Raw genomic sequence first — 25,819 nt, forward strand, 5'->3', positions numbered from 1 at the left:
CTGGCTGGAGGGCGCCCTACGCTGCGCTTGCCGATTCGCGGTCTCCACTCTAGGACTCGTCTGCTCCAACGGCCATCGGTCCTACGACATACGTGACCAGCCCACTGCCACTTCAGCCTGCTAATTTTGCAAGCTATGTCGGTGACTCCGGTTCTTTTCCGGATAATCTCATTTCTGATCTTATCCTTCAAAGATACTCCGAGCATAGCTCGCTCCATAGCACGCTGAGCGACTTTGAATTTGTGGACTAGTCCCGCAGTTAGTGTCCACGTTTCGGCACCGTATGTCATGGCAGGTAAGACGCATTGGTTGAAGACTTTCGTCTTCAAACATTGCGGTATAGACGACTTGAGGACTTGACGAAGGTTGCCAAATGCTGCCCATTTGCAAATCAATATTCATTTAATCATATTTAATGACGAAATTGTTATCGACTGTAATTAAGAAATGGAATATGTTTTTTCGCTAAGTTTTATATAGAAGAAAAATATTATTTATGTATAATAATTGTCTTATAATGTTTTATGAACCATAAATTACAAAATCATTTTCTATGTTTTTATTAATATTATGTAAAATAATAAATTATTTCACTGCTTAATCACACTATAAATTTATTAACATTATAAACCACGTAACAGTTAACGCACAAAAATCGCGGTTTGCGAGTAGTTTTAAAATATTTACAAGGTTATACATAATTATGTTATAGGTACATTCGAGTTCATTGGGATCGTACGATAAGTTAGTGAATAATGTAGCAAAAAAGCGCTATCAAAAGCGTCGATCACTATTATACGTCCAAATACCAAAATATAAAGCAAGGACAAGATCGCTTGTTGTCTATACATAGTGCGTTTCGGCTGTTCTGTCACCCGCGCCGCGTGAGCCGTGAATGAAGCATGTAATATCGCGTGTTCGAATACGTATGTTATGCCTACACATTCAAATAAAAATGGTGCGCAGTTGCCTTAGAATTGTTTAAAAGGGAATATAAATTCAACTTTTCCGTATAATGTGACGTAATTGAAGCACTGATTGGATTTTATTGATAGTTAAACGAATTCTGTTTCTTATCGGCTGATGGTATAAAGTGACATTCGCCGTTTTTATTGTTGGCGGGAAGACGTTTTTGAAATCGGACTTTTTTTTATACGGCTATGAGTGTTGTGTTGTGGTACGGTTTTATTTTTTGATGTTGACAATTGCTCTTTTATTTGGAGTTGTTTTTTTTTGTTATTTTTTAAAGTTCTTGTTAAAAATCGAGAACAACAAGGAAGAATCGGAACGTAAGTAATTTTTTTTAAAATTTATATTATAATTTCAATTTTTAAAACAGTCAAAGTAGAAATCAAAAATAAATTGATCAATTGAAATTAATAATAAAATGTAATTTATAAAATATTAAATTAGTAATATTTTACAATGTAAACTAAAACATAAGAATCGTATATATCGCTGACTTTATTGAACTTTTTGACGACAATAGTAGACCATTTGCATTCAATAATGAATAAATTAATTTATAATAAACGTCGTATAATAATTAAATATAATACACACACTTAAAAGAAAAAAATGTATTTTAACTAAATACCAGATCTCATTTTGTATGTATAAATACTAAAATAAATTTTATTAAAAATCACTTTTCATTAAGTTTTTTACTTAAATGCTTTTTCATGTAATAAATTTTATTATAAATTAAATTATAATATGTTATTAAAAAATGTTTCTGTGGATATTCTCCAAAATCTGGTTGTTTATTAATTTTCTTACAATTTTTGAATTGTATATGATTTTATTTTCGTTTTTATTTTATTATTAAATAATATTTGTCTAATTATAAATATATTATTTATAATTTACTCAAATGTGTCAAATTATTAATATATCATAGAAAAACCTAACTGTATATACAAAATAAATTGAGTATTTAGTTTATAATATATATATTTTAGAAATACACTATAATCTCAAAATTAACAAGTTGATAGCGGTAATGAAAATAATTTCTTCATGATAAGAAAGATAATAAAAATACGCATAACAGATATTTAAACGAGTCAATTACTTTTGTTAAAAAAACGAAATTAGGAAATCCTTACAAAAACGTCGACAATAATCAAATATTAACATTTTGTGTTGAATCAGTTGGAGGTAAGGTTTAATGAATAGTTTAACCTATGTATTTATATTACAATAAAAAATATTTAATTTTAGAATGTTTCATATAAAGTTATTAAGACGATATTATTTTTTTTTTCAGTATATATAATCATATACAATCTTATTAATAATTTACATTAAAGCCTTAAATAAATACACATAAAAATTAAAAATAGTTACTGTACGAATCGTGACCGCGTGGAATGGTCACAAGAATGATAACAGCATTTCCCCCTTGAATCGCAAATCCGATTCTCTGGGCGAAAAATTAACCCTCCTCTCAACAGTATAGGCAATAAGACGGGGTGTAATATTGTTGATGAAAGCATAGAGATTAAAAGACGATAGCGATAATTTTATGATTTATTTAAGCTTTTAAAAAATGTCAAAACGTGATATGTTACTGGTGGAAGAGCTTTATGCAAGCTCGGCTGGGTTTAACCAACCCACCCACTTACCAGATATTCTACCGCAAAACAGCAGTACTTGGTATTGTTGTGCTCCGGTTTGAAGGGTGAGTGAGCCAGTGTAATTACGGCACAAGGGACATAACATCTTAGTTCCCAAGGTCGGTGGCGCATTGGTGATGTAAGCGATGGTTAACATTTATTAAATTGCCAATGTCTATGGGCGTTGATGACCGCTTACCATCAGCTGGCCATATGCTCGTCCGCCCACCTATTCTATAAAAAAAAAACATTTCTTACATTTCAAGAATACACGCAACAATCGTATATCATTTTAAGTCAGTTGGCATTTTACGGGTGACTAAAGAACTCACTCCTATACATTGAACTCACTCCTATACATTACATCTGCTATACATTGTTCCATGAGTCTCCTTGCTGCCCTATTGCTTATTTGAATCGCAAACCCCAGTCTTGTAGGTACATAAACGTCAGCTGGGTCACCAACGTGTCAAGCCATACTGACCTTACATATTTAAACCATTTTAGATACCCGTTTCTGGAAAGTTTATTTCATAAGAAAACGGTAGGGGGTTTCAGGGAACTGTGTATGGTCTATATCTAAACGAAGTCGGGACAGGCGGGGACTCTTGTGTTTGATCGAGTCCTAATTAAATAATTACAGTCGTTGAAAAAACCGCGGAAGCAATAATGTAAACGTTACATGAAGTATGACCCTGGCAACTATTAATAAAATCCGGGATTATCGTGAGGCGCATGGGCTACGTCTTCAAACGGTATAGTACAGCCTTTATCAATAATAACACGACGATTTGTCTTAAAAGAATCAATCCGTTATGCTTTTAGCAAAGCAATAAATATTCCTAGCGCGATATAATTTGTTATTTCCTGTAAAAACCAACTAAACACAAAAGGCGTATATAACTTTAAGAATTATTTGAAATAAATAATTTTTATTTGCCTTTCACGCCGAAGGTTGTGGGTTCGATTCCCACCCAGAACAGATATTTGTGAGCATGAACATGTCTATTTGTCCCGAGTCTGGGTGTAATTATCTATATAAGTATATATTAACAAAAGAAAAATAGTATATGTAGTATATCAGTTGTTTGGTTTCTACAGTACAAGCTCTGTACAAGCTTAATTTGGGATCAGATGGTCGTGTGTGAAAATGTCTGAGGATATTTTTTTGTTACCCTACCCTACTTGATTATTTACATAAAAACCTTAAATAGGTTCCGATCCACTGGGCGAGTAATGAACCACCTGTCCAGTAAATTAATTATATGATAAATTAAAACAAAATATATATTTTCTCATAGATCTTGTTAAACAATTAATAAAAAAATTAAAACGAATTTTCCTTCTCATCATCTCACCATCTTTACAAACCATAACCCTGAGATCGTATGACGTATTAATCTAAAATGTTATCGAACGATACAATTTTTTATAATCAAAAACAAAAGAACAATTACAAATATCAAAATCCCACATATATGTCTTTATGTACAATAGTCTATTGTACATTACAAATTCGCGTGTAAGTATCACGTCCTCTATTTCACTTCCTACAGATACTGCGCGTCCTGATTCACCTTCAACTGTCACTTTGACACTTGACATTAGATAACGGTCGATAAGTATTAATTAGACGCTGCTTATCGATAGTCTTTCGCCATCACTAGAGACTAATCGAAACGCTCTTATATGTAATTATTGTTTATCGTGTTGTGTGTTATGCTATTGTTGTTTATTATAAAACTAATTTGAAGGTAATTATTCAATTTCAGTAATTTTCCGAGAAACAATATACGTATATAATAATCTGCTTTTATTGGTCACCACTGATATTCATTGGTCGTGTGGTCCTCCTCTAACGTAATCGTCGAAATGTTAATTAAGCAATTCGAAAATGCCACCTTATTGCTTGGTCTTCTTCCATCTGTCGCTATTTCATGTCTTTTCTGCCATGTACTATGGAATTAGCTTCCTGCTGTGACCCCCAAAGTTACAATATGGGACTTTTCAAGAAGCGAATAAACAGATACATTTACTATACTGAAGAAAGAGTTTTGTGAGTGGTGGTAGGGCTTTGTGCACTCATTCATCAGATATTCTAATTCGCAAAACAGCAATACTTGGCATTGTTGTGTTCCGATTTGAATGGTGAGTGAGCTATAATTACAGGCACAAGGGATATAAGATCTTAGTTCCCAAGGTTGGTGGCGTATTGGCAATGTAAGAGATGGTGAACATTTCTTACAATGCCAATGTCTATGGGCTTTGGTGACTACTTACCATAAGGTGGCCTATGTATATGTCTGTCCGCCTACCTATATCATAAAAAAAACCTCAATCGCAGGAAATGCTTTTCCCTGGTTGTGCAAATATGCAGAGGCGGTAGTGCTCACTTAACATCTGGTGACCCGCCTGCTTGTTTGCTAGCAACAATTAAAGAAATTCTGCCCTGTTTTATCATATATTTTGGAAACTTCAAAACCCCATAACTTTTGTAATGAATGGGACATGTCAGTCTCCCACGACGGATACCTCCCATATCAAATACACATTCCTTTCTTGGGAAAAGTACGCAAACTACAAAATTGACAATTTTAACAGTGACATACAGTATCAGTCTATCTTTCACTATGGGATTATATAACTGTGATTATATTACTGGTGGTAGGGCTTTGTGCAAGCCCGTCTGGGTAGGTACCACCCACTCATCAGATATTCTACCGCAAAACAGCAATACTTGATATTGTTGTGTTCCGGTTTGAAGGGTGAGTGAGCCAGTGTAATTACAGGCACAAGGGACATAACATCTTAGTTCCCAAGGTTGGTGGCGCATTGGTGATGTAAGCAGGGTGAGTGAGCCAGTGTAATTACAGGCACAAGGGACATAAAATCTTAGTTCCCAAGGTTGGTGGCGCATTGGCTATAAGCGATGGTTGACATTTCTTACAATGCCAATGTCTAAGGGCGTTTCGTGACCACTTACCATCAGGTGGCCCATATGCTCGTCCACCTTCCTATTCTATAAAAAAAAAAAAAAAAATTATAATTGGTGGTAGGTCTTTGTGCAAGTCCATCTATATAACACAATTGAGCCCATTGTTATAACTTAATACTTAACTGGACAATTAACAAACATGTTATACATAAAAATATAAGTTAAATAAATTCGTTTTACGTATTTGATAACCGACATTCGAATAAACAGGTTTAAAAAAAAACCAGTTGGTAATGTTTTTAATTATAATCATATAAATAATTTATAATTAGATATATAAATATTGTAAATGCGAAAGTAACTCAGTATTAAGGCTTTAACAGCTAAACAATTGAACCGATTTTGATGAAATTTGGTATGAAGCAAGCTTGAACCCCAAGGATGGACAGTTTAATTTTTATACCTAACATCTTTCCCCTTTTCCACTTACACGCGAACGATAATTAGTTATCAATAAAACGTTTGCTAACAATGTCGGAGTGCGAGGCAGGGTGAATATGTCTTATCACGGTATTATAACATGCGAAAGCGATCCCGTGGCGCTGCACGTTAAGATTGAAATGGTACCACTGGTTTTTCAGTGGGTATTCCGATATTCGGGACGTACTCGGTGCCTTGGACACCGGCGAGCCCCACATACTCCCCCCACTGTCCCCGTGGGGGAAACGCGTAACACGTTTTTCCAGCTTTAAAAAAAGGTTGAATATGTCTTTTTTCCGTCAGAAAAGGTCAATATACATATGTTAAGACAATCCCACATCACTTCCCACACGTGTTGAGCACGGCCAATTCAGAGGTTAGATAAGAATTCCACAGCCCGGTTGCCCCTAAGAGTTTACGAATATTTCCACTGGGTCACAAAAGGTCCTATCATTGAAATCAAATAAATATAAACGACAAAATTATCGTCCAAAGGAATTTCCAATATAAAAGGAACGCCATCGAATTTCATTATGGAATTCCTTGACGCAGATGCCATCGGTGCTGTAATCGGGTCACGGCTATCATACATTCATACCTACAATTGTAACGATATGATCTGAACTGAACTACTTCCTTATGTATTATTGTCACTATATGTACTTTGTGTTGTTTATTTAACTATTTATTATTAAGCCGATATGGCCTAGTGGTAAGAACGCGTGAATCTTAACCGATGATCGTGGGTTCAAACCCGGGCAAGCACCACTGAATTTTCATGTGCTTAATTGTGTTTATAATTCATCTCGTGCTTAACGGTGAAGGAAAACATTGTGAGGAAACCTGCATGTGTCTAATTTCATTGAAATTCTGCCACATGTGTATTCTACCAACCCGCATTGGAGCAGCTTGGTGGAATAAGCTCCAAACCTTCTCCTCAAAAGGAAGAGGAGGCCTTAGCCCAGCAGTGGGACATTAACAGGCTGTTACTGTATTAAGCCGAGATGGCCTACTGGTTACGCGTGAATCAGAAAAGCACCACTGAATTTTCTTGTACTTATTAATCATCTCGTGCTTGAAGGTGAAGAAAATCGTGAGGAAACCTGTGTATTTCACCAACCCGCATTGGAACAGCGTAGTGGAATAAGCTAAAAACCTTCTCCTAAAAAGGAGAGGAGGCTAGGCTCAGCGCTAGGACATAAGATAATAGGAATACACTATAGACAATTTAGTACTTTTTAATGATTTTATATATTCCTAATACCTAACTTGTATTATAAATTGCGTATTGGTTAACTTCATCGATCATCATGAAATTTTGCAAACACGTTGTCTTGGGCACAGAAAAGGACATATGTTACCTAATTCGGAAAAGAACCATAGCTTATCATTATTGTTACCTATCAAATTTATTTGAACGAATCATGAATCATATTGACAGCAGTTAAAACAAGATTATATAGCTTATTCCAATCGAATAAGGAATATATGTAAACAAACTTTAGATTTACATATTTCATGCGACTTACTACATGGGCCGTATATGCGAACTACTGCCCTCCACGCCGATTCTCTGCGGAGCATCGCTAACACGATTGCTCGAAGGGAGAGGTCTTTTTCGACCTCGAGGACGAGGACGATGACTCTCCGCGTTCTCCACACAGAACCACAAAAGCCATGCGTTAACCATACAAAAGTCTGTCATATAAGAAAAATCTGAAGAACTGCTATAAAATGGAGAAGGGTCATATCTGAAAAACTTTGAATAAAAGTACCGAGTGCATACGAAGCCATATATTGAGTTTACAAAAAACAGGTTCAAAATCAAACCAAATCAAAAATTAACACAAATTTATTACTCGTTATATGAAATAATCCAAGGAGTATATATTTATTTTAGTTGAAGATTTTTTATTTATTTTTTTCACAAGTGGCGCGCTTTAAATGTCCTTAAATAATCTATGGTAAATGAACTATTTACTATAGATTTACCATGGACAAAAAAATATGTTCCGAATAATGAAAAAATAATTAATACAATACAATTTTTACTTTTCTATTTTAATAATTAAATGAACTGTAAAAAAAAATAAAAACTTCGAGAAGCCATAAATGGCTTCGTATGCGGAAAGGGGTTAAATGTAAAAATCATTTTTAAAAACTCGCTTTTATATTTATTAGAAATTTCGTTTCTGTGCTGTTGACCGTTGAGGAATTCCGTCATCTGGAGCCAACCCTGGGTATAGAATCACGCCATGATCACCATAAAAATGCACTGTTATAGGATCTGAACGAACATGTTTAATTTCAACTCCGTAGGATAGAGGAAGTGCTTCTAATTAATTTCACAAGATATCTTGAGCTAAATAAAAGCTTGTAATAAAAATAAATATTTCATTAATAAAAGATCTTTGCTTAAAACTGGTTCTGGTGACCAGAGTATGTACAGATAGATATTTATGGATAAGTTCCTGCCCGGTTCCGGCCACAACGGCCATTTAGCCACCTGAGAGTGCACCTGTGTTTGCGCACACACTTGTGCACTATATGTCCCGCGCATTTGGCTAATCTCTCTTGAAATCGCTCAGGATTGAAACAATTCTAAAAAAATATTGTAACTGGTTAGTTTGACAAAATACTGTAACCAAATTTATTAAAAACAAACTCACTGTTGTTGAGTTTAATTTGTTAACTTTTGAATTATCATCAAATACGTATAAAACTTTGTTATTCATTACGAATATTCCAACAAAATTAGTTTATATTTACATATACATTTCATTTACATTTAGCGGTTAATATATTAAAAAGTCATGTTAATAATAATAATAAATACTATATTATGAGCCGTGATAAACCAGTTGTTAGAAGATTCACATCTCAACCGATGATTCAGAGTTAAAATTTAGGTATTTTTTACTTTATTAATGAATAAGTCTAATGCTTCCGTATTGAAAATAAAATGTTATTGAAAATAAAAACTGCTTGCTTTCTTGCCGGTTCTTCTGGGTCGAATCTACATTCCGTAGCTTTTAATTAGTTTTTTTTAATAGTATTACGAATATCTGATGTAGTCATTATATTATGTTTTATGAATTTGTTGAAATTATGTCGAAAAGAAATCAATAGTCCGACATTTATTAAAAAAAAAGCGCCTTTGAAAATAATATAGCAATTTTATTTAAGAAAAAAATTGTCGTAATAAAAAGTCAGGCACGTTGATTATCTTTATACGCACTATACACTTACATAATTTTAATTACTTTAGAAGATAGCTTAAGGTATTATTGTTTTGTTTTTTTTAGATAATATGGAGCAAGCGGAGCAAGAGCAGGTGCGCTGCTCTTCGAGTGAGAGCGATAACTTTGAAAAAATAGATTCTGAAGAAGCGAAACAAGAATCTAACGTAAGTATTGTAACTAACCTACTTATAAAAAAGATTATAAATTCCTTTTTTATTTATATACATTTTAATGACATTTTTGTCTTATAATTATTTTATATTCGCATTCAATTATAAAAGCTTCGTTATATATTTTATTATAGGTTTAGATACATACATAAATAAAATTTGATATGTAAACCATTTAATATAAGATGGAGGTTTGTTAAAATTTTGTTGTAAATCGCAACTAGATGGCGCTGCAGTACAAACACTGTTATACGTTCAACCAGTCAGTACATCGCGCGTAGTTAAATAGAAACAAATTGAGCACGTAAACTTCAACGGCATTTGCTCGGATTTGAGCCTCTGGTCTTTATTAACTGTGTTATCTCCAATACATGTTCACTCAGATAGGAGGTCCATTAATCAACTATCATCTTTTGACAACCGCACAGAGTAATTTTTGTACTACCTCATATATACATGAGTAATGGTAATATATTGAACATTCTAATTTAGTTTATGAAAATACACTGTTTGTACATAATGATTTATTTAAATCAATTTTTCAGGATAATCCGAACTTCGTGGTCGGCGATGAAGCGTCAGACGTTGATCAGCATGACGACGGACCGTCTCACGAAGGTGGCGATTTCTTCCCAAACGCACCCCCTCCAAATATACGCCCCAAGTTGACAGTTGCCCAGCAGCTAGCGCTCGCTGAAAAGCGAAGCAAACTCAGGTAAGCTTATTAAATATCATTCAAGTAAACTCTTAGAGACTTAAAACGTAATTTTAAAATAAATTAAGTATAGTGCAATATAAGATGTTGATGATTCTACCGTTAGCTAATTCAAGCTAAAAAATAATAGAGATTAACAAACCTGAAATTTACATATTCAAAGCAATACTAATTATTTTGCTTTACACACTACAATTTACAAACACTTTTTTATTAATATATCTTTATTCATAATAAAACGCTATTCCATTTAACTACTTATTCACTTTAATTAAACTTTCAACGTTCCTATAACAACTTCGCTGATATTCAAAACGACACGAAACCATCAAACACAAATCATATATTCATGATCTCGACCAATGGTATCAAATCAAATCAATGGTATCAAATCAATTCATTGTCAAATAGAAAAACCACTATTTGGTTTTACTCCTGTGGTTTCGGTTTAATTTATTTCTCAAGAAAAATAATAGAATGCATACTTTAAATATTCGAGAAAACAAGATGACATTAAATATTATATATACAAAAGACGGGCGGTACATAAAAATTAAGAACAACAAATTAGACTCGTCACTTTATATAATGTGGGTATGACAAAACCAAGATGCAAGATTTCGTATCGTTCGTGTTGTAGCAATTGATATTATTGGATTTAGCTAATTTACAAAGTTCGTAAGAAAAATATACAATAATCAAATAACAATGTCGATATTAGTCTCTAATAGTAACAAGTTAGTTAATACAGCACGGCGTATATTCGCAGACTGATGAAAAGAACTAGTGGTAGGACTTTGTGCAAGCTCGTCTGGGTAGGTACCACCCACTCATCAGACATTCTACCGCAAAACAGCAGTACTTGCTATTGTTGTGTTACGGTTTAAAGGGTTAGTGAGCCGGTGTAATAACAGGAACAAGGGACATAACATCTTTGTTTCCGAAGTTGGTGGCGCATTGGCGATGTAAGCGATGGTCAACATTTCTTACAGTGCCAATGTCTATGGGCGTTGGTGACCACTAACCATCAGGTAGCCCATATGCTCATCCGCCGTTTTTTTAACGCTGGAAAAACGCATTACGCGTTTCCCCCACGGGAACAGTGGGGGGGTATGTGGGACTCGCCGGTGTCCAAGGCGCCGAGTGCGCCCCGAACATCGGAATACCCACTAAAAAACCAGCGGTACGGTGGCGGGGGGAGAAGGTGCGCATAGCGCCTTTTTTTTCTCCCCGGTCTTTTCCGGCGGATCGGATCTGCAGCGGCATCTTTTTCCCGCGCCCGCTCCGCATCCTCCTTCTGTGACATCTCACTATCGCAGAATGAGACCATCTCCGACCAGCACCTCTCGCTTCCGAGCATCGCGTCGATGATGCTCGGCAAGGAGAGATCTCCTCCAACAACCACCGCCAGGGAATGCCTGTGGGGCCCCCACGCGGCACACTGCGTCAGGGTGTGATGCGCCGTGTCGAATGGCGCACCACACTCGTGGCAGTAGGGTGACACCTCCCGCCGCGCTATCTCGTGCAGATACTTACCGAAATAGCCATGTCCGGTAAGCACCTGCGTTAGCCTGAACGAGAGCGTGCCTCGTTTCCTTTTGACCCAGCGACTTAAGTGGGGTACGTACCGCCTCCATTGTCGCCAGGCCTGCCGTGGGGGACCCCAGGTCCTCCTCCCATCGGGTGATCAGGGCCTGCTGGGCTAGAGCCCTGATCCGCCCGATCTCCGCTGACCCTAGACGGTCTCCGCGTTCCCTCGCCTCGGCCCGGAAGCGGTACACCTCCGCGAGCACCTCCGCCTTGAGTTCCCAGGGTGAGGCCCGCGAGGAGGGTCGCCGCTGTCCAGGACACCGTACGATATCCCCTGATCGCCCTAACCGCTATGACCTTCTGCGTCATGACACTGGATTAATGTTAGAAATGACACATGATACCATAATTATTTAATTAATTTGAAAAAAAAAGGAGACGATAAGACTAATATTTTATTTTTAGTTTATATGTAAGCGGACGGGCAATTGGGTCACCTGATGTTAAGTGGCCACCACCGCCCATAGACATTGGCGATGTAAGAAATATTAACATTCCTTACATCGCCAATGCGCCACTAACCTTCGGGACGAGATGTTACACTGGCTCATCTCTATTAAACAGGAACGCAACAATATTAAGTATTGCATTTTAGCTGTATCTGATGATGATGATATTCTTGGCTCTAGGATATAGTTTTTGTCCACGACTTCTTCCGCTTGTTTTGGAAGGTATGACATATGTTAGAAATGTTAAAAATAGTAGCCTATGTTCTTCTTTGAGGTTCAAGCTTGCTTCATACAAAATTTTATCAAAATCGGTTCAGTGGTTTAGCCGTGAAAGCGTAATAGATAGACAGAGTAACCTTCGTATTTATAGTATACATCCCTATTAATTTGATTAATTAAGTATATCTATTAATATTACTTTTTAAGTTTATATAAAACAAATATGTCAAATAATATTATTATATTCGACGACGCTAAATATAAATCGAATTTAAAAGATAGATTATTGTAATTAGGTTTTAATGAAATAATACTATAATACTGTCACGGTAAATATACGCTAATCATATAAAATAATGTTAGTTTAAACATGCATTTCTTTTTTGGTCGGCTAATACAGCGATTAGCTCATGACAGAAATGGCGGGAAAACAGTCAAAACTATGTCAGTTCGTGTCCGACGTCCGCGAATGACGTGCGTTTTGTACGGTTTAAATAATTGTATTCGTAATTTTAAAATACCTTAAATAAACAAAGCGGTGAGCGATGAGGATAACCTTACACTAAACTTGGATCGTTTGTGTGTATTGTTATTTGCATTTGTCAATTAACATTTGTGTTTTTTGTTTTTTTTTTTTTTTTGTTTTTATAAATTTCAACGTAATGCCACAAGGTGTAAATTTGAGTGATGTACAGTGACAGTCGATAAGAAATATCGGTATGCATGCATGTATATATTTATGAATCAAATGTTTTCGTCTATATACATACATAAATATGTTTAGCAAAATATCATGCGATGAATTTGATAATCAATGATAAGGAAGCTAACTTTATCTGCACATATATATTATTGATTAGAGATATGTTATCATATAAATATAACAATTTGAGGATAAATTTGCTAGTTAAGACTTAGTCAGTTAACTAAAGACTATTTAAAAAGTAGAATTCAATTCTATTGGCATGGAGTGAGTATAATAATTTAATTTTATAACTAACCTCTTTTGTGTCGTTTTTTTTTTAATTTTGACGTCTTTGCCTTTGAAATGGTTTATCTGTGTCTGTTAAACCAGCTCTCATGCATTATTTATGCAACTTGTAGGTCGATCTCTAACGAGTTTAAGTTATAACGCAACTTATCGTTATAATACGAACTTTAAATAAATCGTGGTTAAGTTAAACGAAAACTCTTCGTGATTATATTAACATGATAAAAATTTACCGTCGAAGTTTAAAGTATTTGTTTTTTTTTTTAAATTACGAAATAATTTTAGAAGCAAAATAGGTTTTTATATAATATTTGCTCATTGCATTAATTGTGCTTAGTATCATGACGATTATAGTACCAGACGTCGAGCTCGAACCAGCGTCTATATCATCGCTACACAGTCCGTTTTATTGCTGAACTATTAGGGTTCAAACATTCAAGTTAGACTTTTACAATACACCAGTATTATGTTTATAATTAAAAACTGTTCTTATATACACATATTATATAAAATATAATAAAAGTAAATCGTAATAATGATGACTAGGTAAAAAAATGTACTCGGATTATACTATATATATAGTAATTATTTAAAATTCTTACAAAATTACACAAAGTAAATAAATAGCTTGTGAATGTCACCGTTTGGCTATTGATAAGATCTCTTTGGCTTGGCGTTAATCATACCATTTTGTTTGCACGGGATTGAACTCGCAATCTTAGTTAGATATTTACGTATTCTAACCACTAGGCGAACGGCATAACATCATATGTGTGTGTATACTATAATGCATATACTTCGTTGCTACATATTGTTATACACGTTTTGTATTTTTTTTTCTTTATTATCGTATTTCTTTAATCAAAAGTTTTTTCATAAATTTTGATATTTCACATAAACCTTTCCTGTGATGGCCGTGGTTTTTATAATTGACGTCATATCCGTTTATTAAAATACAAAACGCTAATTACATCAGTTAATGCTTATTTTGATATTTTATTTTAAAATATAAAGTTACATACGTGATATGAATGAGTAGGTCAGCTACCATACAAATTGGTCAGACCTTGGTGGCGACTATTGAAGGCCGTAAGCTGTATAGGACTAGCTGCTCCGCGCGATTGCGCACGCTTCTCACTGCTTCGCCCTATGGGTCATAAAAATATATATAATTTATTTCTCAATAATAAAAGGTAAATATTTAGCGCGAAATATACATTCTCGATTAAATCGATTTTGATAAAATTTAATACAAAGCAAGCGCGAACCCCAAGGATTGAACATTTTGTGTCTATAATTTAAAACTTCAATCCTTAATTATAAGAACACAGTTTTCGCTCGCGTTTTTGGTAAATTTAATCAAAATCGCTTCTGTGGCTTAGACGTGACAGCATAACAGCGTACGGTTACTTACGCATTTATATATATATATATATATATATATATATATATATATATATATATATATATATATATATATAAATAGTTACACAGTAGTATACTCGCAAATCCGCGGCTTCAGCTAGTTTAAATATATACTCGTATAACGTAGTACATAATGATTGCGCAGAGTGATGAAAGCTAACATTTTCCCGTTAAATCGTATTTCTGACATTAGAAATGTGTAAATTATTTAATAAATGACAGGCCGGTTGGCGTGGTTGGTAGATACTTTCCACGTCGAAGGTTGTGGGTTCGATTCCCACCCAGGACAGACATTTGTGGGGTAGGTACCACCTACTATTACCGTCACATATAATACCGAATATTGTTGTATTAACGAAACTAAGGAATGGTTAATATTGTAGTTATTTATTACGGCGCCAATATATGCGCCTATAGACGGTGGTGACAACTTACCATCAGGTGGTCCATTTGCCCGCCTATATTATAAAAAAAAATTTTATTATACTAAATATTTCATTATACTTTCTACCAACCCACATTGGAGCAGTGTGGTGGAATAAGCTCCAGACATTGTCCTCAAAAGGGAGAGGAGGCCTTAGTCCAGCAGTGGGACATTCACAGGCCGTTACTAATTATACTATTTATCTTTAATTATATAATATATTAATTAAGACATTGTTGTCATTATAATTTTGGTTAATTATAATAACATTATAAAAAATTATGTTACTTAGGTAATTTAAAAAAAAATCTTTACATAACAACAATGAACATTGGTAGCGAAATTACGTAACGTATGTATTTATTTATTGTATTATTATAATTAATGTATTCATAATGTTTTTATATAGGTACGTCACCAACATAAAAAAATAATGAATACATAAATTGACGTTTGTAAGCTTAAATATATCCCAGTCCTTATTTATATGGACCTTTTACAATCATAATCATAATAATAATATCCTGGGACATTTATCACACACGGCCATCTGATCCCAAATTAAGCTTGTACAGAGCTTGTGCTATGGAAACCAGACAACTGATATACTACATATACTACTTTTCTTTTGTAAATACATACTTATATAGATAATTGCACCCAGACTCAGGACAAACAGAGATGTTCATGCACACAAATGTCTGCCCTGGGTGGGAATCGAAGCCCCAACCTTCGGCGTGAAAGGCAAGTATCTACCAACTACGCCAATCAGCTGGTCCGTTTGCTAGTGAACCTAGGTAGGTAGTAAATATAGGTAATGTTCAATTAAAAAAAAACTGAACGACACTGATGAAATGCACTGTATATAAAGTAGATTCTCTTATATAATTATATTCTCTTATATAATTAATGTAATGAGTCGATGGCCATGAGAGAAACATTCCTTAAGGTAATCTTACTTGACTCGCTGCTTATTTAACTTTCCAAATACGAAAATTAAATGCTGACAATGTATGATATTATATACATATATGTACGCTTACATTGTTTAACGCACTAGCAAGTTATTATTTAACAATTTTATCACAAACAGCAAATCCTCTACCTCTGCGGCCCTACAATGCTTATATTACCAGTTCCGATAAGGTTTTATTTATATAAATTATAAAAATATAATGAAGTATTTATAGCAAACCTTGATCCATAGAGTACAAACCCCATAGTGATAAAAACAGCCTGTAAATGTCCCACTGCTAGGGAGAAGGTTTGGAACTTACTCCACCACGCTGATACAATCCTGTTTGAATTGGACACGAAGTAGATTTTCGAACACGAGATGAATTTTAAACACAAATTAAGCACATGAAAATTTAATGGTGCCTGCCTTGGTTTGAGCTCGGAGTCATCACCACATCACATTTTTTCCTCTGAGCTATCCGGACCAGAGGAAAAAATATATTAAATAATATAATAGACATTAATAAACTTAAATCATTATGGCCTACAGAATCGATTTGCGATTCAACGGGAAAATACTGCTAGCTAGCGGTCAATTGTACAGAAGTTACTTTTAATTAATAAATACGTATTTTCCTTTTAGTTTTCGGTTACGTAAATTAAATATGTTTACATAACAAGGAAAGAACGTAATGAATTTTCTTTTCTATGTAATGTATGATGATTCTATTGACGCGCGTAAGACCGGCTCGTATGCCGTGACGGCACACGGTATAACGCTCTGATGTGCGGTCTGCCCCCTCTCCGCTGTTTTCTACCCCCTTGTGTGTACGTAGCGCGTATACTATATACTTTGTTGCTATATTTATTATAATAAAAAGCTAAATATATACCTTTAATTATGATTGTTGACACTTTTTATTGAATAGGTAGGCGGACGAGCATTTATGAGACCTGATGGTAAGTGGTCACCAACGCCCATATCATTGGCATTGTAAGGAATGTTAACCATCGCTTACATCACAAACTTGCCACCAACCATGATGTTACACCTGTAATTACACTAGCTCACTCACCCTTCAAACCGGAACACAACAATACCAAGTATTGCTGTTTTGCGGTAGAATATCTGATGAGTGGGTGGTACCTACCCAGACGAGCTTGCACAAAGCCCTACCACCAGTAACAACTCGGTAACAACTCGGCAACATATTTTAACTTTGTTCAATTCAAATACGTATTTAAAATGATTAGGTTTTCTTGTTTACATAATATAATTTAATAAGGAAATGTTTATTTTCTCATTATGTACTGGCAGTCAATTAATCATAGTTTGATAAACAACTCAAGTGGACGTCAAGCTATTCCGGGAGAACTCACTTTGTTACTCACCCATGAAATGTTGACAACCTACTTATATACTACGACGTTGATATGCTATTTTGATGCGTGTGTTCTTGTAATGCTATGATTATAACGGTCAATGTCGCATATCACTTTTTGACGTTTTACGACCGTTTTATGCGGTGAGTGAGAGTTTGTTCTTACAGAACAGCCGTTCATTACTCGACAGTGATATCAGGACCTAGGATAGGAGGAGGATAGGCGATGTTGAATATGGCTGCTATGATATGACACTAATATGTTCGTCCCATGGTCAATAATCACATGACCATAATCATTATTGAAAATTTGCGAAAACCATATGATTCCTATTTTTCCCTTATTTTGAGCGCAAAATATTCTTCCATGGTCACGTATAAAAGAGATGTCACATGAGATCACTCGGCTTCAAATAAGTGTTTTATGAGTAGAAACTATGTAATACTACACTAGATACCTAGAACAACATGATGATTTATTGTATATATCATATAAATAATATAAAAGATTTGACTGCCTCGTTGGGCTAGTGGCTTGATTTAAAGCCGCAGAACCGGAGGTCCTGGGTTCAATTCTCAGATCGGGCCAATAAAGAAGTTATTGAGTTTTTCTGTCAGAAAATTCTCAGTAGCAGCCCGGAGTCTGGAGGTGTGTACACTCCACTGCCTGAACTCTTTCCGTTCGTGTCAGATTGCCGTCCCATCGGATTATGAGAGTTAGGGAACAGAGAGTGCACCTGTGTTTTCGCACACACTTGTGCACTATAATATCTCCTGCGCAGTTGGCTAATCTCCAAACTGACTAAGAGTCCAAACTAATGTAATGTTTACAGGACGTCTTCTGATATTAGTTTACTTATTTTTCTATTGATAACATTAAAACTCGTCAATACCAAACAAAAAACTGGTTGTCGTACAGGGGAGAAAACGATTCTGGACTGACTGTCTTGGCTTGTGGAAGGCTATGCCAGTATCGGGGCATCCCTCATGTAAAAAGAAAATGAGTGTATTTTTCCCCTAACAGAAGTCACCAAGCCTTCGCTTCGTTCCGTTTTGAAGGATGAGTGAGTCAGTGTAACTACATGCACAATGGATATAACATCTTCGTTCCCAAGGTTGATGGCGCATTGGCGATGTAAGGAATGATTAATATTTCTTACATCGCGAATATCTAGGAGCAGTAGTGACCCCTTAACATCAGGTGGCCCATTTGCCCGTCCGCCTACCCATACGATAAAAAAAATAAACTCATGAAAAAATACGCAGGACGTGTTGTACTATGTTTTATGCATAGATTATTATATGCACTTAGCACTCATGTATGGGCGAATAGATCGATTAGCGAATGTGTAAACCTTTATTTATGTACGGGATAAAATATTTATATAACCCGTACGAAGTCGGGCCGCGCAGCTAGTTATATGAATAATATATTAATTTTTGTTATCTTTTTCCTCATATAACTGAAAAGTATGTTCTTTTATTTATAGTAAGATAAAAAAATATCCTCGTTTGTACTTATCATAGATGTTATTACATGATTAAATATCAAAAGCTTTGCAATCTAAGCTATGATACAAACGCTAACAGCGCGTTTGCTGTCTTCACGGATCGGAGGCTGCGGGTTCGTGTCGATGTTACGCATCCGCAGCCTCTCCCGTGCTTGCAGCTCGGCGGAGCTCTCATCTGCGAAGGCGATCTCGTCCCGCTTCCCAACGCAACTTGCTAGTGCGTATCGCGTTTTCAGGTGGCCTTAAGGGAGAGACCAACCTTGCCACCATGAGCATCTATTGTGCGATCTCGGTTCTTCAGCTATATCGAACATTAACTAAGTAGTCGAAATCCTTACTATTAATATAAATGCGAAACGTGCTTACTGGTGGTAGGGCTTTGTGCAAGCTCGTCTGGGTAGGTACCACCCACTCATCAGATATTCTACCGCAAAACAGCAATACTTGATATTGTTGTGTTCCGGTTTGAAGGGTGAGTGAGCCAGTGCAATTACAGGCACAAGGGACATAAAATCTTAGTTCCCAAGGTTGGTGGCGCATTGGCTATAAGCGATGGTTGACATTTCTTACAATTCCAATGTCTAAGGGCGTTTGGTGACCACTTACCATCAGGTGGCCCATATGCTCGTCCACCTTCCTATTCTATAAAAAAAAAAAAGTAGTTTATACTGAACTGATCATGAAATCTTGCATACACGTTGTCACGATACAGATAAGGATAGGGCAACTGACTCCTGGCCCTCTGCCCATTGAATCCGTTGGCGGAAACCAGTTAGGCCATAAAGAACTTCCTTTTTAGTCCTGCGATATATTTATTAGTACGCCCATTGTGGAACGATCACTTGTGATGTAATGATTGGACATTTGACATGGCGATTAAGTTACGTCAGTATGTATAAAGCAACAGTATGGTATTAACTTTGTATAAAAAAAACCGAGATGGCCTAGTGGTTAGAACGCGTGAATCTTAACCGACGATCGTGGGTTCAAATCCGGGCAAGCACCATTGAATTTTCATGTGCTTAATTTGTGATTAAAATTCATCTCGAGGAAAACATCGTGAGGAAACCTGCATGTGTCTAATTTCATTGAAATTCTGCCAGATGTGTATTCTACCAATCCGCATTGGAGCAGTGTGGTGAAATATGCTCTAAACCTTCTCCTCAAAAGGGAGAGGAGGCCTTAGCCCGGCTGTGGGACATTAACAGGCTGTTACTGTACTGTACTGTTGTATAAAACAACTTGCACAAATTTAAAAGTCATACTATTATTTTTATCATTAAACCATCTATATTAATATTATAAATGCAAAAGTAACTTTTTCTGTTAAGATTTCACGACTAGAACACTGAACTGATTTTGATGAAATTTTCTATGAAGCAAGCTTGTCCCAAGAAAGAACATTTTTATATCGGACACCGAGAACAACAAAGACACGCGGGTCGTAATCGCAGGCGGAATCTAGCTATTTAAATATATTAATGACAATTTGCGCCGTTGACCGTTTAATGGTCGAAACAATTATCCGATAACATATATATACACTGGCCTCCAAAAAAATCGACCCACCTACATTTTTTGTAAAAAAGCTATCGTATGGTTTTAAACTACCACATATTTATATTTTTAAGATTGATAATGAAAAAATGCAATTGTAGGATTGTACAAAAACAGAAATAGTGCGCAAAAAATAGGTTTTTAGGTAAATATGTGACAAAACACGAAAACACAAAATTTTACGCAATTTTATTTTTTTGTGTACAAAACGATTATGCCGTTTGTTTTTAAATTTGGGTGCCTAAATCTTACTTTAATAGGGAGTGTTTCCTCCTCTTGACCTAATCACTGCCTGCATACGCCTATTAAGTGACCTGATTAGCTTTTTAATGTCTTCCTGTGGGGTCCGTTGCCATTCTTCAGTTAGGGCAGCTTCCAGTTGATTCAGGGTTTCTGGAATTGGATTTCGTGCTCGAACCGTACGTTTTAGCTGGTCCCAGAGGTGCTCTATCGGGTTTAAGTCCGGACTATTGGCTGGCCGCTGCATAACTGGAATTTCGACTTCCCTGAAATAGTCTTTAACAATTCTAGCGACGTGAGTTCGTGCGTTGTCGTGCATAAGTTGGAAATTATCCCCAAAATATACAGCGTAAGGCATCACATGAGGCTCCAGAATGTCCGTTATGTAAGTTTCAGCATTAACAGCACGATTACGAAAAAAAACCAGCTCTGTGCGTCCCGTCAAAGAAATACCTCCCCAAAACATTGTAGAGCCTCCACCAAATCGGACTGTTTCTCGAATGCAACACTGAGAGTAGCGTTCTCCTGGCCTTCGCATGACGTTACGTCGTCCATCAGAGCCTACTAGAGACATTCGGCTTTCATCACTGAACAATACTGTCTCCCATTGGTCCAGTGTCCAATCGACGCTGCCTAGCAAATTGTAGTCTTGCTTGTCGATGGGATGCTGTGAGTTTTGGTCCTGTTGCTGGCTTGTGAGGGGTTAAGTTTTACTCTCGAAGTCTTCTTCTTACAGTATTTTCACTCACAGACACTCCACGACTTTCTCGGAGTCTACCTTGAACGTCAACAGCCGAAAGATGTCGGTTTCTTAAAGACGTGTAACCAATAAAACGGTCATCGGTCGGGTTCGTGACACGCCCCCTGCCAGATCCTGGTCTCCGGCGATACTCCTCAGTCTCCAAGTAGCGTTTGTACACTCTTCGCACCGCTGAACGACTTAATTTTAGTGTTCTAGCCACATTTCGCTAACTTAACCCCTCATGAATAAGAGCTACGACTTGAGCAGCTTCTGCTTCAGTAGTATCCATTTTTTATGTTTAAACTTATTAAAATTATTGTTTCAACAAAGTTTCATACACTTAATCAACAATAAAAATCGAACCGAGATGACTCCGCGTTAAGAACTGGAAATAAACTAACCATGCACTTTGTGCACAAAGTAACGTTTTCTTATCAATACTTTAAAAATATTCCAAATATCCTCAATAACACTTACAACTCCTCCAAATCAATATCAAGTGGGTAATAAAATGTTAAATGTATGTCCCATAAATAAAACAATCCACCTAGGTCGTCGCATAGTTAAGATAACAACTTTGTAAGTAAAAAAATACGAGTGGGTCGATTTTTTTGGCGGCCAGTGTATTATGTATGCAAATATGAATAGAGGCTAAATGCGACGGGCCGCCAATCCGTCGCCGCGTCATCTATTTCAGATTATATTACAATTACAAGTGTTAAACATATTCGATATATATACAGTATAAAGTTTCGAACGTGAGAGAACTCCTATGTACTTCCTTGAGGCGCAAGCTTGCTTCATAGAAAATTTCATCAAAATCAGTTCAGTGGATTAGCCGTGAAAGGCAGAAAAGACTTAACTTTTTAATTACTCTCAAAGTACTCGGAGGGACTGAATGATGAACGAAAACAATAACCATATTTCACTGTTCACAGTACTATAATAAATATGATTAATATTGTAACATTGACATTACGTATACGTACCATTACAAAAAAACTTAGACAGCGTGATTCAGGAATTTCAAGTAATGAATCAACGCCATCTATTGACAAACAGTAACAAACATGTTTACTCTTAACACTTTTGCATTTATAATATTAGTATATATAGCATACATATATATCTATACTAGATAGACATATATCGATAACAAAACTTTTATCTGACACATCAGAGAAATTTATTTATTTCAGAATTTGTCCTCAATCGAAATATAAATTACACAAACAAGTTGATATCACAATCATAACAAAAAAGACGCCTGTTTGTATGTCTGAACGCAATAAACTGAAGAACAAGCGAATTTTGATACGATTTTACCATTAGACGCAGTGTTTCATGAGGAAGGTTTAGGTTAGTAATTAATAATAATAATATCCTGGGACTTTATTCACACACGGCCATGTTATATTATTATATATATAACTATCTGTCCGATTGACTTGAAAGTCACATCTTCCCCGTAGACGCTTACTAAGAACGGATTTTATGCAAATCCTATACAAAATATATTTTTCCTCTTATCTGCCCATACTAAGTATTAGCTAGTTTGAGTGTACAAGTTTTTTTTTATTCTTTTTTTTTTAAGGAGCCTTTGTAGGCAGCCTATATGTCGGTCCCATCGCACGCTAAATTAAAACAAAAAAGCTCAAAACTTAGACTACTTCAGTTTGAGAGAATCACTAACAAATTCATATACTTCAATTGCCGAAGTATCCGAAGGTTTACTAAGAATATAATTAAAAACACCGATATGTAATACAACACCAGTATACAAGATATGAGAATACAAGAATTCCAGCTGTATTATAAGTTCTTGAAACGATGCTGTTTATTTTGTTCACACAACTAAAGCGTCGCGTGACGTCACCTTATTTAATAAACAAGCCACATATAGCCGACAAATCTGTGTTTATATATGCATAGATTAGAAAATATAAATCGTGAGCCGACAATCGTCTTTATAACAGGAAAACTTAAAAAAATACAACTTGGAAAAAAATCATATCAAGTTATCTAGTGATAACGGAGCATATAAAATGACATAACATATGTACTGTGTGTGGGGATCGGTCTTCTCAAATGATATTTACGTGTACGGATATATAGTTCGTAATATATAAAGGTGTAGTCTATATACTTTGTTATATACCAATCGAACGACATACCGACATGTCAATACGCGATTTTATGTGAGTATTTGTGAAGCTTTTTTTGGGGGCATTTTTAATTTGATTTTCACGTGCTTTCATTATCGTTTTAGAGTTTTTTTTTAACTACATAAGGTCAATGCGTGTACTATGTACTATGTATCCAATTTGTAGTCCTTTAAACGGTCACAGTGGTAAATTAATTAATATATTCATAAATTAATTTAAACAAGCAACAATCGGTATAATATATAAAACACACGAAATAAAAATAAAATAAATAAAGTTAATTAAAAAAAAAATAATCATTTTTTTTAGTTTTTGCCAATAAGTCACATGCGGCGCGTTGTAAGGAGAATGAAAATATATTTTATATAACTTTCATTAAAAAACAATTAATTAATTCTTGAAACAATATTAATTTGTAAAACGACTTCCAAATTAAAATAAGCATATAATTTAAAAAAGTAAATATTTCAAGATATGGATATTTTTATTATAAACTAGTGTTCGCTCGCGGCTTCGTCCACATTTTAGGTGAGTGAAATATTGGTGTTCGGGGGTAGGGTTTATTTATTTATTTAATACTTGTTGCACAACATATAAAGTGTTCCCCTCCTCTTACAACCCGGGTTCCTTCAAACGAGGCGTGAAGAGGCATCTTGCGGGCCGGCAAGGCGGGGACGGCTAGTACAGAACATTCTTCCCGTCTGTACTGGCCGTCGTCGCGTTTGGACTCTACTACCACTTACCATCAGGTGGAGTAGTCATTTGCCCTCCCGGCGAATATAAAAAAAAAAAATAAGATGAAAGAAATAGGAAACAATCTAAGAAAAAGAAAAATAAAAAATGATAAGATGCATATGTATATATTTATATGCGTAGTTTATTAAATATTTAATAAACTACGCATATAAATATATACATATACATGTTATATATAATTATAGACTATAAAATTATATATAGATAATTATAAACTAGATACATAAATACATACCTTACTTGGATATGGACAAATAATATAGGGTTGTTATAAAAAATAGCCTATGTCCTTAGGGGCTCAAGCTTGCTCCATGCCAAACTATCGAAATCTGATCCGTGAAAGCCTCGCAGAGTTACTTTCGGATTTATAATACTAGTATCAAATCAATCAATCAATCAACAGCCAATCGTTGTCCACTGCTGAACATAGGCCTCTCCCAAGGTGCGCCAAAGCTCCCTGTCCTCCGCCTTCCGCATCCAGTTGGTGTCCGCCACCTTCTTAAGGTCGTCGGTCCATCTGGCTGGAGGGCCGCTGCGCTTGCCGATTCGCGTATATATATATATACGCCAGCCAGGTGGATATGGATATATATATATATATATATATATATATATATATAAGTAGTATACCTATTTTCCTATAGCTTATCAAATTGTATTTTGATAAATACAAATGTTATCGATAAAAATCAAAGTTTTATTTATAGGTAATGATTTGATAGTGTACTTACGTATCGATAAAGACAATTCAGTTCAATCATATGTATATTTGTCTGTACTAATATAATAAAGATTCGTTTGTTTGCTTGTTTGTTTAAAGGCGCTAATGTCCTGGAACTAAGAGTAATAAGCGTGTGTAAGTTTTTCGCTTTTTAAATTTATATAATACCAGCAGACCTGGTGGTAGGGCTTTGTGCAAGCTCGTCTGGGCAGGTACCACCCACTCATCAGATATTCTACCGCAAAACAGCAATACTTGGTATTGTTGTGTTCCGGTTTGAAGGGTGAGCGAGTCAGTGTAATTACAGGCACAAGGGACATAACATCTTAGTTTCCACGGTTGGTGGCGCATTGGTGATGTAAGCGATGGTTAACATTTCTTACAATGCCAATGTCTATGGGCGTTGGTGACCACTTACCATCAGATGGCCCATATGCTCGTCCGCCTTCCTATTGTATATATAAAAAAAAAGACCAGGCAGACGTCGTCTTGCCATGCAGACATTTTTTCATTTGGTGATATATCAACAG

General features: G+C 35.6%; 1 protein-coding gene across 4 annotated transcripts in view; it reads left to right on the forward strand.

The window, feature by feature from the left end:
* Positions 1-970: 970 nt before the first annotated feature.
* LOC126778770 (acetyl-CoA carboxylase) overlaps positions 971-25,819 on the forward strand; it is an 86,546-nt gene continuing 61,697 nt past the window's right edge. For 2 of the 4 annotated variants that reach the window (XM_050502403.1, XM_050502404.1), the window contains exons 1-3: positions 972-1,289; positions 9,339-9,439; positions 9,991-10,160. In XM_050502403.1, coding sequence (XP_050358360.1) covers positions 1,196-1,289; positions 9,339-9,439; positions 9,991-10,160 — 365 coding nt within the window. In that variant the 5' untranslated portion in view covers positions 972-1,195. Of the gene's footprint in view, positions 1,290-4,294; positions 4,373-9,338; positions 9,440-9,990; positions 10,161-25,819 lie in introns of those variants that run through there. The other 2 variants (XM_050502408.1, XM_050502405.1) reach the window with 2 other exon arrangements.

This window comes from Nymphalis io, chromosome 27 (assembly GCF_905147045.1).
Source record: "Nymphalis io chromosome 27, ilAglIoxx1.1, whole genome shotgun sequence".
NCBI lineage: Eukaryota > Metazoa > Arthropoda > Insecta > Lepidoptera > Nymphalidae > Nymphalis > Nymphalis io.